Source organism: Neopsephotus bourkii, unplaced genomic scaffold (genome assembly GCF_033783945.1).
Source record: "Neopsephotus bourkii isolate Nb327-2 ecotype Australia unplaced genomic scaffold, CSIRO-AGI_Nbou_v1 NB_1477, whole genome shotgun sequence".
Taxonomy (NCBI): domain Eukaryota; kingdom Metazoa; phylum Chordata; class Aves; order Psittaciformes; family Psittacidae; genus Neopsephotus; species Neopsephotus bourkii.
Window position 1 is genome coordinate 271379 of NW_026901953.1, and position 12043 is coordinate 283421.

At 47.2% G+C, this 12043-nt stretch overlaps 1 protein-coding gene across 4 annotated transcripts in view; it reads left to right on the forward strand.

Moving 5' to 3' along the window:
- FERMT2 (FERM domain containing kindlin 2) overlaps positions 1–12043 on the forward strand; it is a 52427-nt gene that overhangs the window by 21881 nt on the left and 18503 nt on the right. For all 4 annotated transcript variants that reach the window (XM_061369150.1, XM_061369151.1, XM_061369152.1 and 1 more), the window contains exon 3: positions 11079–11213. In XM_061369150.1, the coding sequence (XP_061225134.1) occupies positions 11079–11213 (135 nt within the window). The remainder of the gene's footprint in view (positions 1–11078; positions 11214–12043) is intronic.

The following is a 12043-nucleotide window of genomic DNA, read 5'->3' on the forward strand; positions in this document are numbered from 1 at the left end:
AGGTATTTGGACACCTATGTAACATACAGGTGTCCTATATCATTATATAGGTGTCCAAATACCACTATTTGTACAGAATATCTAATCTATTTTAACATATATATTTAATATATAATATACAGGTGTATATTATGTTTAATATATATAAGTAGGTGTCCAAATGTCTCTGTGGTCCAGGGAAGAGCTTCACAGTGGGAAGACATATGAGACATATACCAGGTTTGGTGTTTGACCCAAAGAGTTTTGGTTCATATATACACATATATATGGTCTTGGATCACATATATGCACATATATATATGTATACATATATGTATGTATTTGATCCAGGATCTCCTTGGGGCAAACACTGAAGTGCTCCATGCAAATCCCAGTCATGTAGCGCCTGTCCTTTCTTCCTCCATGTGTGACCTTGGCCCTGTACTGTGGGTCAGACACATCCTCAAGCACGGTGTCCTAGAGCTGAGCACTGACAAGAGTGAGGCTAATCTCAGCCAGGAGGTCACGCGCTTGCCAGGCAAGAGGGGCTGCTGCTTTCTACCATGCAGAATCATCCCAGGGTTGTCAGGCTGAATTTGCACAGGGCATTTCATTCCTAGAAGGTGTTGGGGATATCTGCCTGCACCGTGGTGCCTGCTGCAGCTTGACAAGAATTAGAGCGGCTGTAGGGTAGTGGAGTCAGCCCGGCTTGGGGAGCTCTTGTTTTTCTTCTCAACACAGCCCTCTCTTGGGGTCTTGCAGTCTGTGCTGTAACACTTTCCCAACCTGTTTCCCTCTTTTTTTCTCCCCAGGTTAGTGTTTATTCTGTGCCATTTTTCTCCATTATCTTTTCTTGCCCTCCACAGCGTCTCTGCACAGGATGACTGCAGAGAGCACTCATACTCTATACTGTAATATGTACTCATGCTAAGAGGAAAAATGAGTAGATATTTTGAAGTAGAAGGGGAAAGAAGCAGTCCTTGCTCGAACAGCATAGCTCTTGTCTCTGCAAATCCATTGATGTCTAAATTTAGGGTCCAGTGTGGCCTGGACCAATGTCCAGCTGACAAACTGCTTGTGAGTTGCTTATATTTTGGCTATAATTGTTTGCTGTCTGTGCCCTCCAAGCATTTAATTACACACTTCAGTAATTTTAGCATATGGCATGATTAATGAGTAATTTAAGTAATTCCTCATGTTGCCAGCACTCTAGCTGGTTGCATTTACAAAATCCTCTACGCACAAGCAGGAGCATACTTGGGTGAATTATTTAGGGTTGTGCCTTTTCTTATATTCCTTTTAAACTGTACCTAGAGCTGACAGCACTGCGGTGTGTGGTTGCCTTTTAAAGCAGAGGCTCTGTTCTTGTGCGGACTGGAGTTACTGCAAAGGGCAGCTCTCACTGCTGCCCGGGCTGCAGCTCCTGGGGGCCAGCCCGGAGGTGGTGTGGGAAGATGCTGGTGCCGCACGCACATCCCTCGCTTTCTTGGAGGTCGTGCGAAGCCGGAAGAAAACACAATCTCATTCCCAGTCGCTGGATTGCAGCCCCTCAATTCCCACAGCAACCGGTCGGGAGGGTTAACGGCACAGATTGACTCTGCCTGTGGTAGGAGCGGGCAGGAGAAGAGGAGCAGGGCGGTGGATGGGATGGGCAGCCCTCACCCGAAGGGTGGCCTGGAAGCCTGCCCAGGAGCAGCTGCTGGCAGGCGGCTCCGGCCTGAAGGGCCAGCTTTGATCTGCAATTAAAAGACCAGAGAAAGAGAAAGTAAAACTCCACTTTCTCTTTTTTTTCCTGAAGCAGCATGGATTTGTGCTGCCTGCCTGTCTGGCAGCAGGGCATGGAGGTTGGCATGGGGGCTGCCTGTGGGGTCCTGCATGCCCCCTTCCTCTAGTGGACAGCCTATCAGATTCATAAGTTCCATTTCATTGGTGTGGGTAGAAATATCCTCATTGGAAAGCAGGATTTGGGAAGACTCCATTGCAGACTCCTTCTAACCCATCTTCCTACTTAACAATGAACAGAAGAATCCTCTTTTCTTCCACAATGGCTTCATTTGAGTCCAGGACAGCGGACGCCTTGCATCTGCTCATGCCCTTAAGCTGCTTCCTGACAGCATCCCCCTTTCTCCTGCTGCTGCCTGTATTTTGTTCTGTGTGTGCTGGGAGCAGTGAGGGACTCCAGGCAGGATCTGCTGCTTCTGTGTGGGCACGTGAGAGAGGAAAAGCAAACAGCGAGATGCAAGTGTGAAGGTTTTTTCCCATGCCTCGGCGTTTCCTGCCCCAGTGATGTTGCTTCTCATGGGGAAACAGCGTGTGTTGCAGAGCCGCAGGGCAAGGGGACATACTGTGATGGCGTGAAAGCTTGCATCCTTCTCCTCCTCTTCTGGCTGTGAAGATTTGGGACCTGTGCTGCCCTCCAGCCTGAGCAGAGGAGAAGGGATCATTCCAGTTGATGCTGGTTGGAGCTGGGAGCACCAGAAGGAGGATGTGGTGCCAGAGCTGGGAGGAGGCAGCTCTGCGAGGAAGCGCTCCAGAATTCATGACTACTCCCTCCCTTACCCACCCTGAGGCTGTGCAAGATGGAGACATTCCCTTCAGGTCATTTTGGTTTTTTCCCCCGAGGCCTGGGAGGGCATCACACCCATGGGAGGGCATCACACCCAGCTCCTGCCTCATAATCCTCACAGCCTCCTGTGAGTTAATACCTGAGTTGGAAAATGAAGTCTGGAGAGCATCCTGTACTGAGCAGCAGAAGTTTCCATGCCCGCATCCCATCTCACTCCAGTCCCCAGCTCCCTGTTGGGACCATTTTTGCATAGGGTAAGGGTGGTCCCATCCCGGAGAGCTTGTGAGGCTGGGGGATGAGGGATGGGATGTGGAGAGTCCCACTGGGGCAATGGGCTACTTCCCCTCAACTCTTCTGCCCCAGGACGATGTGACTGATAGGAAGGCAAAAGCCAATCTTCCTTGCTTAACCCTCCAGCCACTGGATGCAACCTGAGACAAGGTGACAGAGGTAGCATTTGGGAGGGCATGATGCAAGCCCAGCCCGAGCAAGATGACACCGTCCAACAGTCTGGATGCTGTGTATGACCCTACCTATTTTTTTCTTTACAAACCGTCTCCGCTCCAGTACAGAACGTCCTCTGACTTCTGAAGTATTTGTAGTATTTCCACGCCCTCAGTTGCCAAAAAAACTTCTATTAAAAGCCACTCTTTTTTTTCTTTTTTTTTTCCCCAAAGCTGGATCCCTTTGGTAGTCTGAGATGCTCAGAGTTCCCAGGGCTTTGCCCATGCCCATGAGCACATGGAGCCACAGCCCAGGCACGGTTGCTTTCTGAGAGTCTGGACCATTGTGAACTTCTTCAGAACATTTTGTCTTCCTTCACACCCTCACTGGTAAATAAAGTAGTAGTTTCCCTAAAATAATAGAGCTGAAAGAGAGTCCTGGTAGGTGTATGTGAGCATCTCCGGGAGGGTGTATTTGTGGGGTGACAACAGCATCTCATGATACAGTCTCCGGATGCTCAGTAGCATCACAAAGATGCTTGGAGATGGCGTTTGCATCCTGGCGTGGAGACAGACCCAGTGAAAATCCAGGGAAGGGTTTGCTGTGTTTTGCTACCATGAGCAGAGAGGTTTGGCAGAAGTGCAGCTATTTCTAAATATGTCTAGGGGATGGGTGTGGAAGGAAATCTTACCATTTGGAGTGTCGGCCAAATTGCAATGTACTCAGCTTTTTAAATTGCGAGGCCCAAGTGTACTGCTGCCAACTTCTTCATTTCACTGTTTTCCTCTTATTGCTTGCCTGTATTCAGCTGCAGTTGCTGCGTAGGATCCAGATGAGCACCAGAAACTGGTGTAAGGGAAATAACAAGATTTCATTGCAAAGTGTCTAAAATGGAAGAAGATATTCCCATTTCTCCCCCCTCCCCAGGCCGGTCTGTGTGCTGCCTGTTGAGTAGCATCAGGTTGTATGTCACTGCATGAGTCAGTGAATTTTTTCATCCTTACTGTGCTGTTGACAGAGACCCTTTAAATAGCCTTTCATCCTGAAGACATTAGGAGATGCTGACAAATCCAGTGCCACCGCCTTCCTTAAGATTATTCTGATTGCTCTTTATGGTCTGATGCAGGGGTGTAAGTGGAGTTTTTTCTCTTGTTTTGTGGTGCTTAATTTAGTTGACTTCAGCTGAAGTTCGGACACTTCAGGGGCAAGGCTGGAAGTGCTGTCTGTCCTCTGAGAGGCATCCAGATAACGAGTCTGGGGATCTTGTCCTGCTTGTGGAAAAAACCATCCAGATATTCAACATTTGTTGACTCTGTCTCTCCAATGGCCTTTTTTATTAGCCTTGCAGTAGTGCTTGGCTCCATCACCACTGCCTGCCTCCTCTTCCTCCTCCTGCGTCCCTTCTGGCTGAGGGTGCCTGATTTCGGCTCTGGGTACCACTCACTCAGACGGTGTTTACAAGCAGCAGTCCACCACTGCACACCCCCTGACCTTGTTTCTCAGGTGGTTTTGCAGATGGTTGCTCTGGTGGCAAGTCAACACGTCAACAGGTGCTTGGGTTTTTCCACACTGAATTTGGGAAAGCCCCTCCCAGGGTCAGCTCCAGTTTGGTCTGCAGCCATGGCACTTAATGGGCATCTCAGGAGGCTTTGTGGGATGTCCTGACATAGCTGCATCGCCCCAGGCATCAAGTGGAGAACTTGGCTTTTACCCAGATAAGTGTTTTAAGCACCTAGGCAGCTGAAGAACCCATAACAAAATGTTCTGAATGTAGGCAGGTGTACAAACCCAGTAACTGTGCTAAGGGGTGAGGACCTGCTCCACCCTTAATCAGATACTGCCAGTGACCAGCACAACCATAGTCTTCTCTCCAGGCACTTCAGAAGTTACATAAAGTCTTTCGGCTTTTTTTTTTGCTTCTGGTCTGTTTTGCAGAACTTTATCTTGAGTGTATTTATGTTGAAGATAAGTCAGAAACTTAATTCTGTGAACTTAAACCATGAGACACGAGCCACAGAATTCACTCAGTCCGAACAAAAATACCTTTTTTTTCTTTTTTTTTTTTTTCACTTTTTAAGTCTGAAATGGGGTTTGAGGTCTCATTTTTCTAAGAATCGTCATGGTGATGCGCAAAGGCTGTAATTTGTATGAGTCATTGCTTTGAGTCCATGGTGATCCAATGCAGAGATATCCCACTTCAAAACACATTTCTTGATGGAGGGTAGCTGGATCAACATTAAAGAGAGGATTTCCCCTAAATCCTGTCGGTGCTACAAGTAAAATTATGGAGTTTGTATAATTCAGGAGCTAACGAGGCAAACCAGCTTCTGGCCTTTTAAGGGAACCAGAAATCATGTGGGAAAAAACATAGAATCGTAGAATAGTTAGGGTTGGAAAGGGCCTTAAGATCATTAAGTTCCAACCCCCCTGCCATGGGCAGGAACACCTAACATTAAACCATGTCACCCAAGGCTCTGTCCAGCCTGGCCTTGAACATCGCCAGGGATGGAGCATTCACAGCTTCCCTGGGCAACCCATTCTATTGCCTCACCACCCTAACAGTAAAGAACTTCTTCCTTATATCCAAACTTCCCCCATTTAAGTTTTAACCCATTACCCCTTGTCCTATCACTACAGTCCCTAATGAAGAGTCTGTCCCCAACATCCCTATAGGGATGGAAGGCTGCTATGAGGTCTCCACGCAGTCTTCTCCAGCCTGAACAGCCCCAACTTTCTTAGCCTGTCTTCATACTTCTGGGGGAGTCGATATGTACTCAGGCAGTCAGTGACACTGTGTTGTGTATGTAGGTGATGCAAGAAAACCACAAATCTGATTTCTTGTGGGAGAGACCATCCCTCAGAGCACTGAAATCACTGTGTGTCCGTGGACCCTTCGGCATGTTGCTTGGCAGCATCTGGGGACCCCCCATCTTGGACAGGACAAAGCAGCAAAATCATCCCTTCTTCCATACTGTGACATGTGGATTTTAGTCCAGTCTCTGACCACAACTGCTTTCCCATGACAGTACACCTTGATGGTTAAAGATGCAGCAGCTGCAAGATTAACTTGGTGGATTTAGTGCAGAAGAGCATAAATTGTGAATTTTACACCCTGTAAGGCAGATTGGGTTTTTCGAGCTGGTTTTCTGGGTGCAGGCAGTTTGATGTCCTGTGAAGAAGGTGGATTTCATCCCAGCCCTGCTATTTGTCTCTGGGTGGGAGATAAATGGGCACAGCTGGTCTGGGTGAGCTGTGGTTACACAAGTAAAAAAGGCCAAGGATTTGCTTTCAGTGGGAGGCAGCACAGGCACAAGTAGGCTCCATGCTGGCAAATGGGACAGAAGATGATGTCAGGGAGTAAAATGGCTTCATCCAACAGCTGAAAACTTTTCTTTTGGAGGTTGAAAGCTGCCTTGCCAGTCACATTTTTTAAATGCCTCCCATGAAATGCATGTATGTGTGCTCCTCTCGCCAAAGGACATTGCCCTCACTTGATAGAATCATAGTCGCAGAACGGTTTGGGTTGGAAGGGATGTTTAAAGGTCACCTAGTGCAACCACTGCTGCAGTGAGCAGGGACGTCTTTCACTAGATCAGGTTGCTCAAAGCCCCATCCAACCTGACCTTGAATATTTCCAGGGATTGGGCATATACCACATCTCCAGGCAACAAATCCCCTAAATTTGACAAAACTCTTCTGCTAGGACATGGAGCTGCAGCAGTTATGGCTCAGGCACAGCTGCAGCTGGTTCAGCGTGGACTGGAGATGTCAAAATACAAACAGTTCTTGCTTGAATACAGCTGAAAGATGGTTTGGGACCAGTTTTTGGTCTGTGCTCTCCTCTCCATACAGAGCATCCGCATATTGTTGCAGATGGTCTCTGCTAGTGGCTGCCACCAGCATCACTGGGATGCTTGGTAGGAAGCTGGGTACATGGGTTTTCACACACACACTAAATGGAAATGATATGGTAAAAGGATCATTTACTGTAAATTCTAGTAGATGTTGCCAGTGCCACCTGTCTCATATGTACAGACAAGGAATCTCTTTTAAGCAAACACAGCCCCGACCAACGCATCAATTGAAGGGTCAATGCATTAGTCTTGTTCAGAAGGTCACTTTTGCTGGTCCACTCACTTTTCAGTGACCCTTTTTCCTTCTAAGTGACGTTGTTGGGAGCAGCCTGGCTTCAGCTGAAAATATGGATGAAACAATTAACAGGATTTCAAGTGGGGATTTGGGCTGAAGTCAAACGCTAGGGAGATATTTTACTCCTGGTGAACAACTCCAGATGGGCTCATCCAGGTGCCCTGGGACTTAATGAAAAACACAAACCTGTATAAAGGACTTCATGGTTTTTGTGTGTCACTTGAATACTCTAAGGATCTTACTCTTGCTCTTACAGTCAGGAAATGGGCTTGGGCTTGGGAGCAGTTCCTTGTCCCGGTTTCCAGTTAACTGGAGCCCTACCATCTGCAAGCCCTTCCACCCTGGGATAGGCTCTGCTTTAGCTACAGTAACTAAACACCACGTTTGCCAAGCACGGCTCTATTCAAAACATGCTGTAAGACCCTTTGTACGCTTATTAATCATGAGCAGCAGCAAACATGTTTTTTGCCAGCATTTTACTGAAAGATTGAAATGTGAAAAGATGCTTCTCACTTCTAATTCTGCGGTAGGAAATATAAACATCGTGCTCTTGCTGCTGTTCTGCTTGCTGCTTTTTAGCACAGCAGGCTTTGGTTTTGATTTCCCCTGCAGCCCTCAGTTGGCTTCAGTGGGTTTGTAAAGTCTCAGAGATGATGGTACATCCAGCACGCTGCTGCTTGGGAGAAATCTACAAGGGGAATTTATCAAGGGGAAACTGGGAGCAGGGATGCTCTGGCATCACAAGAATGCCTCTGCCTTTGCTATACCCTATGGCCATGCGCTGTTTCAAAGCAGCTGCATAAAACTTGCCTGTATCCTTTGTAATCCAACAATAGCATCATGAACAACTGAGGGACTATAAAAAATCACTTTGATATCAGATGGTCAAGCTTTGGGCCGTCTCCAACAGATTGCTTCCAGGAGCCAAGCTTGGCCCAGAGCCCTTCTCTTGGCCTCTCTGAATGGTTTCAGCTGAGAAGCTGCATCAGTTGCTAATGCACCATAAATAAACATCAGAGTTTAAACCTTGCTAGCAAAATACCAGGGGAACTCCTTATTTTAGGCTGTCCCTTGCGCGTGACTCTGGTTGTCCCAGCAGATCTTTCCTCCATGAGGTAAGCTGGCTGGGGTAAATGGGAATGCGAATAGCTCTCTGGATTCATACTCTAGGTATTTATTGCTAGAAATGGTCAAAAAATTGTGCATTGAAACTAATGGTTGGTTAGTGGGTGCAGGGACGGAGTTTAGCATGATAACGTGTATGTAGGAATAATAAATCAGTGTTAAAGCTGAAATTAAATCATACATATAAAAATAAGTACAAAAATATCTTATAAATAAATATAATAATGTAAATAAAGATAAAGCTTAAATTAAAGCTGTGCTAGATGATGGCTTGAATGGGACACCCATCGTATCAGAAGTGATTAAATCCAGAAGTGCCCAACCTCTGGATTCAGGAATGCTGGAACTAGTGGGATCCATCCCTGGAGGTCATCTAAAATCAAATCCCCCAGATGTGACAGGCATGGCAGGGTTTGTGATGCCACACACGCTGTTATTTAGAATAGGATCGGGGTGGAGGGGAAGAGGAAATGGGAAAAGCAGACCTGAAATAACAGGTTATTATTTCAAACAGCATTGCAGGGAGGCTGTTGTGGTGTCCATTCTGATTAATGGGCTCACAGTGTGTCCCTGGATGGGGCGAAGAGGGAGCAGAGCTTGCTTCCAGCCTGACGTTTCCACGCTCATTTGCAGTAAGGAAGATGCTGGTGCAGGCAGACCCATCTGCTGCAGGGATGTGTCCTGCTTGAGTCACGTGCTGAGGACAAATTCCAGTTTTAATTAGAACTCTGGCCCAGAGAGTGTGCATTAAACTCCCACTGCTGCCAGTGCAGTGGTGAGATAGGAACCCTGTAACTTCTGCTCATTAGTATAATGACTTATTGTCTTGTTCAGCGTTCCTCTTGGTGGGAAAATAGAGCCTGGCTGCAGTGCAGCCAGCTCCCTTTCCTCTGTCTCCTGGCCTCCCTTGCAGCTACAGCTTCAGGCTTCGATATACAGTGGGGATGGGAGCAGGGGCTGCTTTCTTTAGGGCATCCCAAAGGCAAAGCTTTGCACACCTGTGTGCATTTGGGCATTTTCAGATGATACATGCAATAAACGAGCTAGAAACAACACAGGGGCTTGACCATGGACAGCCAGCTGCAAAGGAGAGCTCTGAAACTACTTTCCAGGCTCAAGCATGGCTCCCAATCCAACCCTAATTTCAGAGCTCTCCAACCTTTCTGCAGCCTTTCATTATTGCAGCAGGATGGCTTCATTCCCAGGTGAATGCTTTTCCAGGTCAGTTGTCACATACTGACTGAGGACAGTTTAGAGTAAAATGGAGGAGGGTTTTTCTTCCCTCTTAGTGTTTGCAGCGCTGGTGAGGGGCTCCTGGCTCCCATCCAGTCCCTCAGTGCTTTCAGTGGTATGATGAACAGTGGGCTCTGCTTTTCCAGAAGACTCCTTCCTGTTTGGAAGTGACTGCAGGAGAAGGGAACGCAAAGCACTGCCACAGTGGGAAGTGGCCTTAAAATCCTCACTTTCATTACCCTCCTATAGTCCCATGGCTTAAAACACAAATACACCGTGACACTCCTCAATTACATGGTTTTAAAATTATTCAGGCTGGTTCTGGACAGGGAAATGGGAGAGATTTGCTGTGAAAAAGAAACGCTTTGGCCAAGAGAAGAGATTCAGAGCAGCCCTGTGGAGAAGGACTTGGGGGTGCTGGTCGATGAGAAAATGAACATGAGCCGGCTTCAGTGTGTGCCTGCAGCCCAGAAAGCCAACCGTATCCTGGGCTGCATCAAAAGGAGCGTGACCAGCAGGTCGAAGGAGGTGATCCTGCCCCTCTGATCTGCTCTTGTGAGACCTCACCTGGAGTACTGTGTGCAGTTCTGGTGTCCTCAACATAAAAAGGACATGGAACTGTTGGAACAAGTCCAGAGGAGGGCCACAAGGATGATCAGGGGACTGGAGCACCTCTCGTATGAAGACAGGCTGAGAAAGTTGGGGCTGTTCAGCCTGGAGAAGAGAAGGCTGCGTGGAGACCTCATAGCAGCCTTCCAGTATCTGAAGGGGGCCTATAGGGATGCTGGGGATGGACTCTTCATTAGGGACTGTAGTGGTAGGACAAGGGGTATTGGGTTAAAACTTAAACAGGGGACATTTAGATTGGATATAAGGAGGAAATTCTTTACTGTAAGGGTGGTGAGGCACTGGAATGGGTTGCCCAGGGACGTTGTGAATGCTCCATCCCTGGGAGTGTTCAAGGCCAGGTTGGACAGAGCCTTGGGTGACATGGTTTAATGTGAGGTGTCCCTGCCCATGGCAGGGGGGTTGGAACTTGATGATCTTAAGGCCCTTTCCAACCCTAACTATTCTATGATTCTGAGATCTCTTTAAAAAGTGTGTGTCTTAACTGTAGGCTCTAAAATTTCCAGTCTTATAAGTAAATGAATAGCTTAATTCTTGTATTGCTCTTACAGAAGTGAGAGTACCTGGCCTGTTACCTAGGTGCTTAAATAGGGATATACATGGTGAATTATGTTTGTGTTTGTGTTTATTTATGGTTATGCTTATGGTTGTGAGTGGTGCTATGCTCTGTCACTGGGTCTAGCAGTGCTTGTATTTCTATTTGAGTGGCTGTGCCTGGGAAATCCTGCATTTTACTCAAATGCTGTGTTAACTTTCTAGCCAAGGACAGTGCTTGTTTCCAACAGGCTTGTGGGAAGAATGTTCTCAACTTGATTTTCAGCCATTGCAAAGCAGGAAAATCGGCTGAGATACTGCACATTACTGGATGTTGTTCCTAAAGGAAAGATCACTCTTCTCCCCCCCCGCACCTTTTTTCCCATCTTCCCTTTGTAAAAGTGGTCCATTTCCTTCCCAGACATTAGGCATCCGGAAGAGCTCTCCCTTTTGAGGAAACCCAGAGATCCATCAAAGAAAAAAAAGAAGAAGCTGGATGATCACTGTGAAGATGACGCCTTTGAGCTGGAGGGTCCGCTGATCACGCCGGGGTCTGGTGAGCTGGGGCTTGCTTTGTGAGGATGGGCTTGCAGGGAAGGGGCCAGCAAGAGTCAAAAAGATGATAAAATGGGGGAGGGAGATGACATAGCGGTATCAGTCTGGCCTAATTCCTTAAGGTCTGTGGAAGAAACAGACCCCAGATAAATTCCACGAGCGATCCAGGGCTGCAGCACTCGGTCACAGTCGCACAGATGCATGCCTGAAGCTGTCACGCATATAGGGGAGCAGAACAACGCCAGACTTTATAAAGTAAAACAGAAACCAAGTGTGACCACTTTAGAACTCGGATTGTGTTACTGAAAGATTTTCTTGCCCTGTTAAGAAAGGAGTTAAATGGAAAATCGTTCCTAATGTCAAATTCCAGGTGTGTTTTAGGCAGTACCACTGTTCTACTCCTGATTTATAGCCCAGCAAACCTAGTATTTTATTAATTAGTGTTCCTCTGTGTTAGGGGTGTAGTTATAGATTGTAATGCTAAAAAAAACCCACCCGACTTTTATTGCTAGGGGGGTAGTTTGCCAGTCTGGCTTACAGAACCAGAGCAGCATTGGTAAGAGAATTGCTAACACAGTAGCCTCGCTGATGGAGTAACATCTCTTGCCACATTCAGCAAACTGATGCAGGGAGGTTTGCAAGCAGAGGGTTTTTTCAGCTCTGCCCCGCAGCTGCTGGAGGTCTGGTGTCTGAAGGCAAATGGCAGGAGCAAAAACCATTAAATTAGTCAAGTGGGAGCAGTTCAGCCCAAATGGACTTGCAGAGAAAGCCACAGTGATGCACAGTGCCAGGCGGGCGAGATGTGTCTGGCTGGCAAAGATCTTGGTTTTA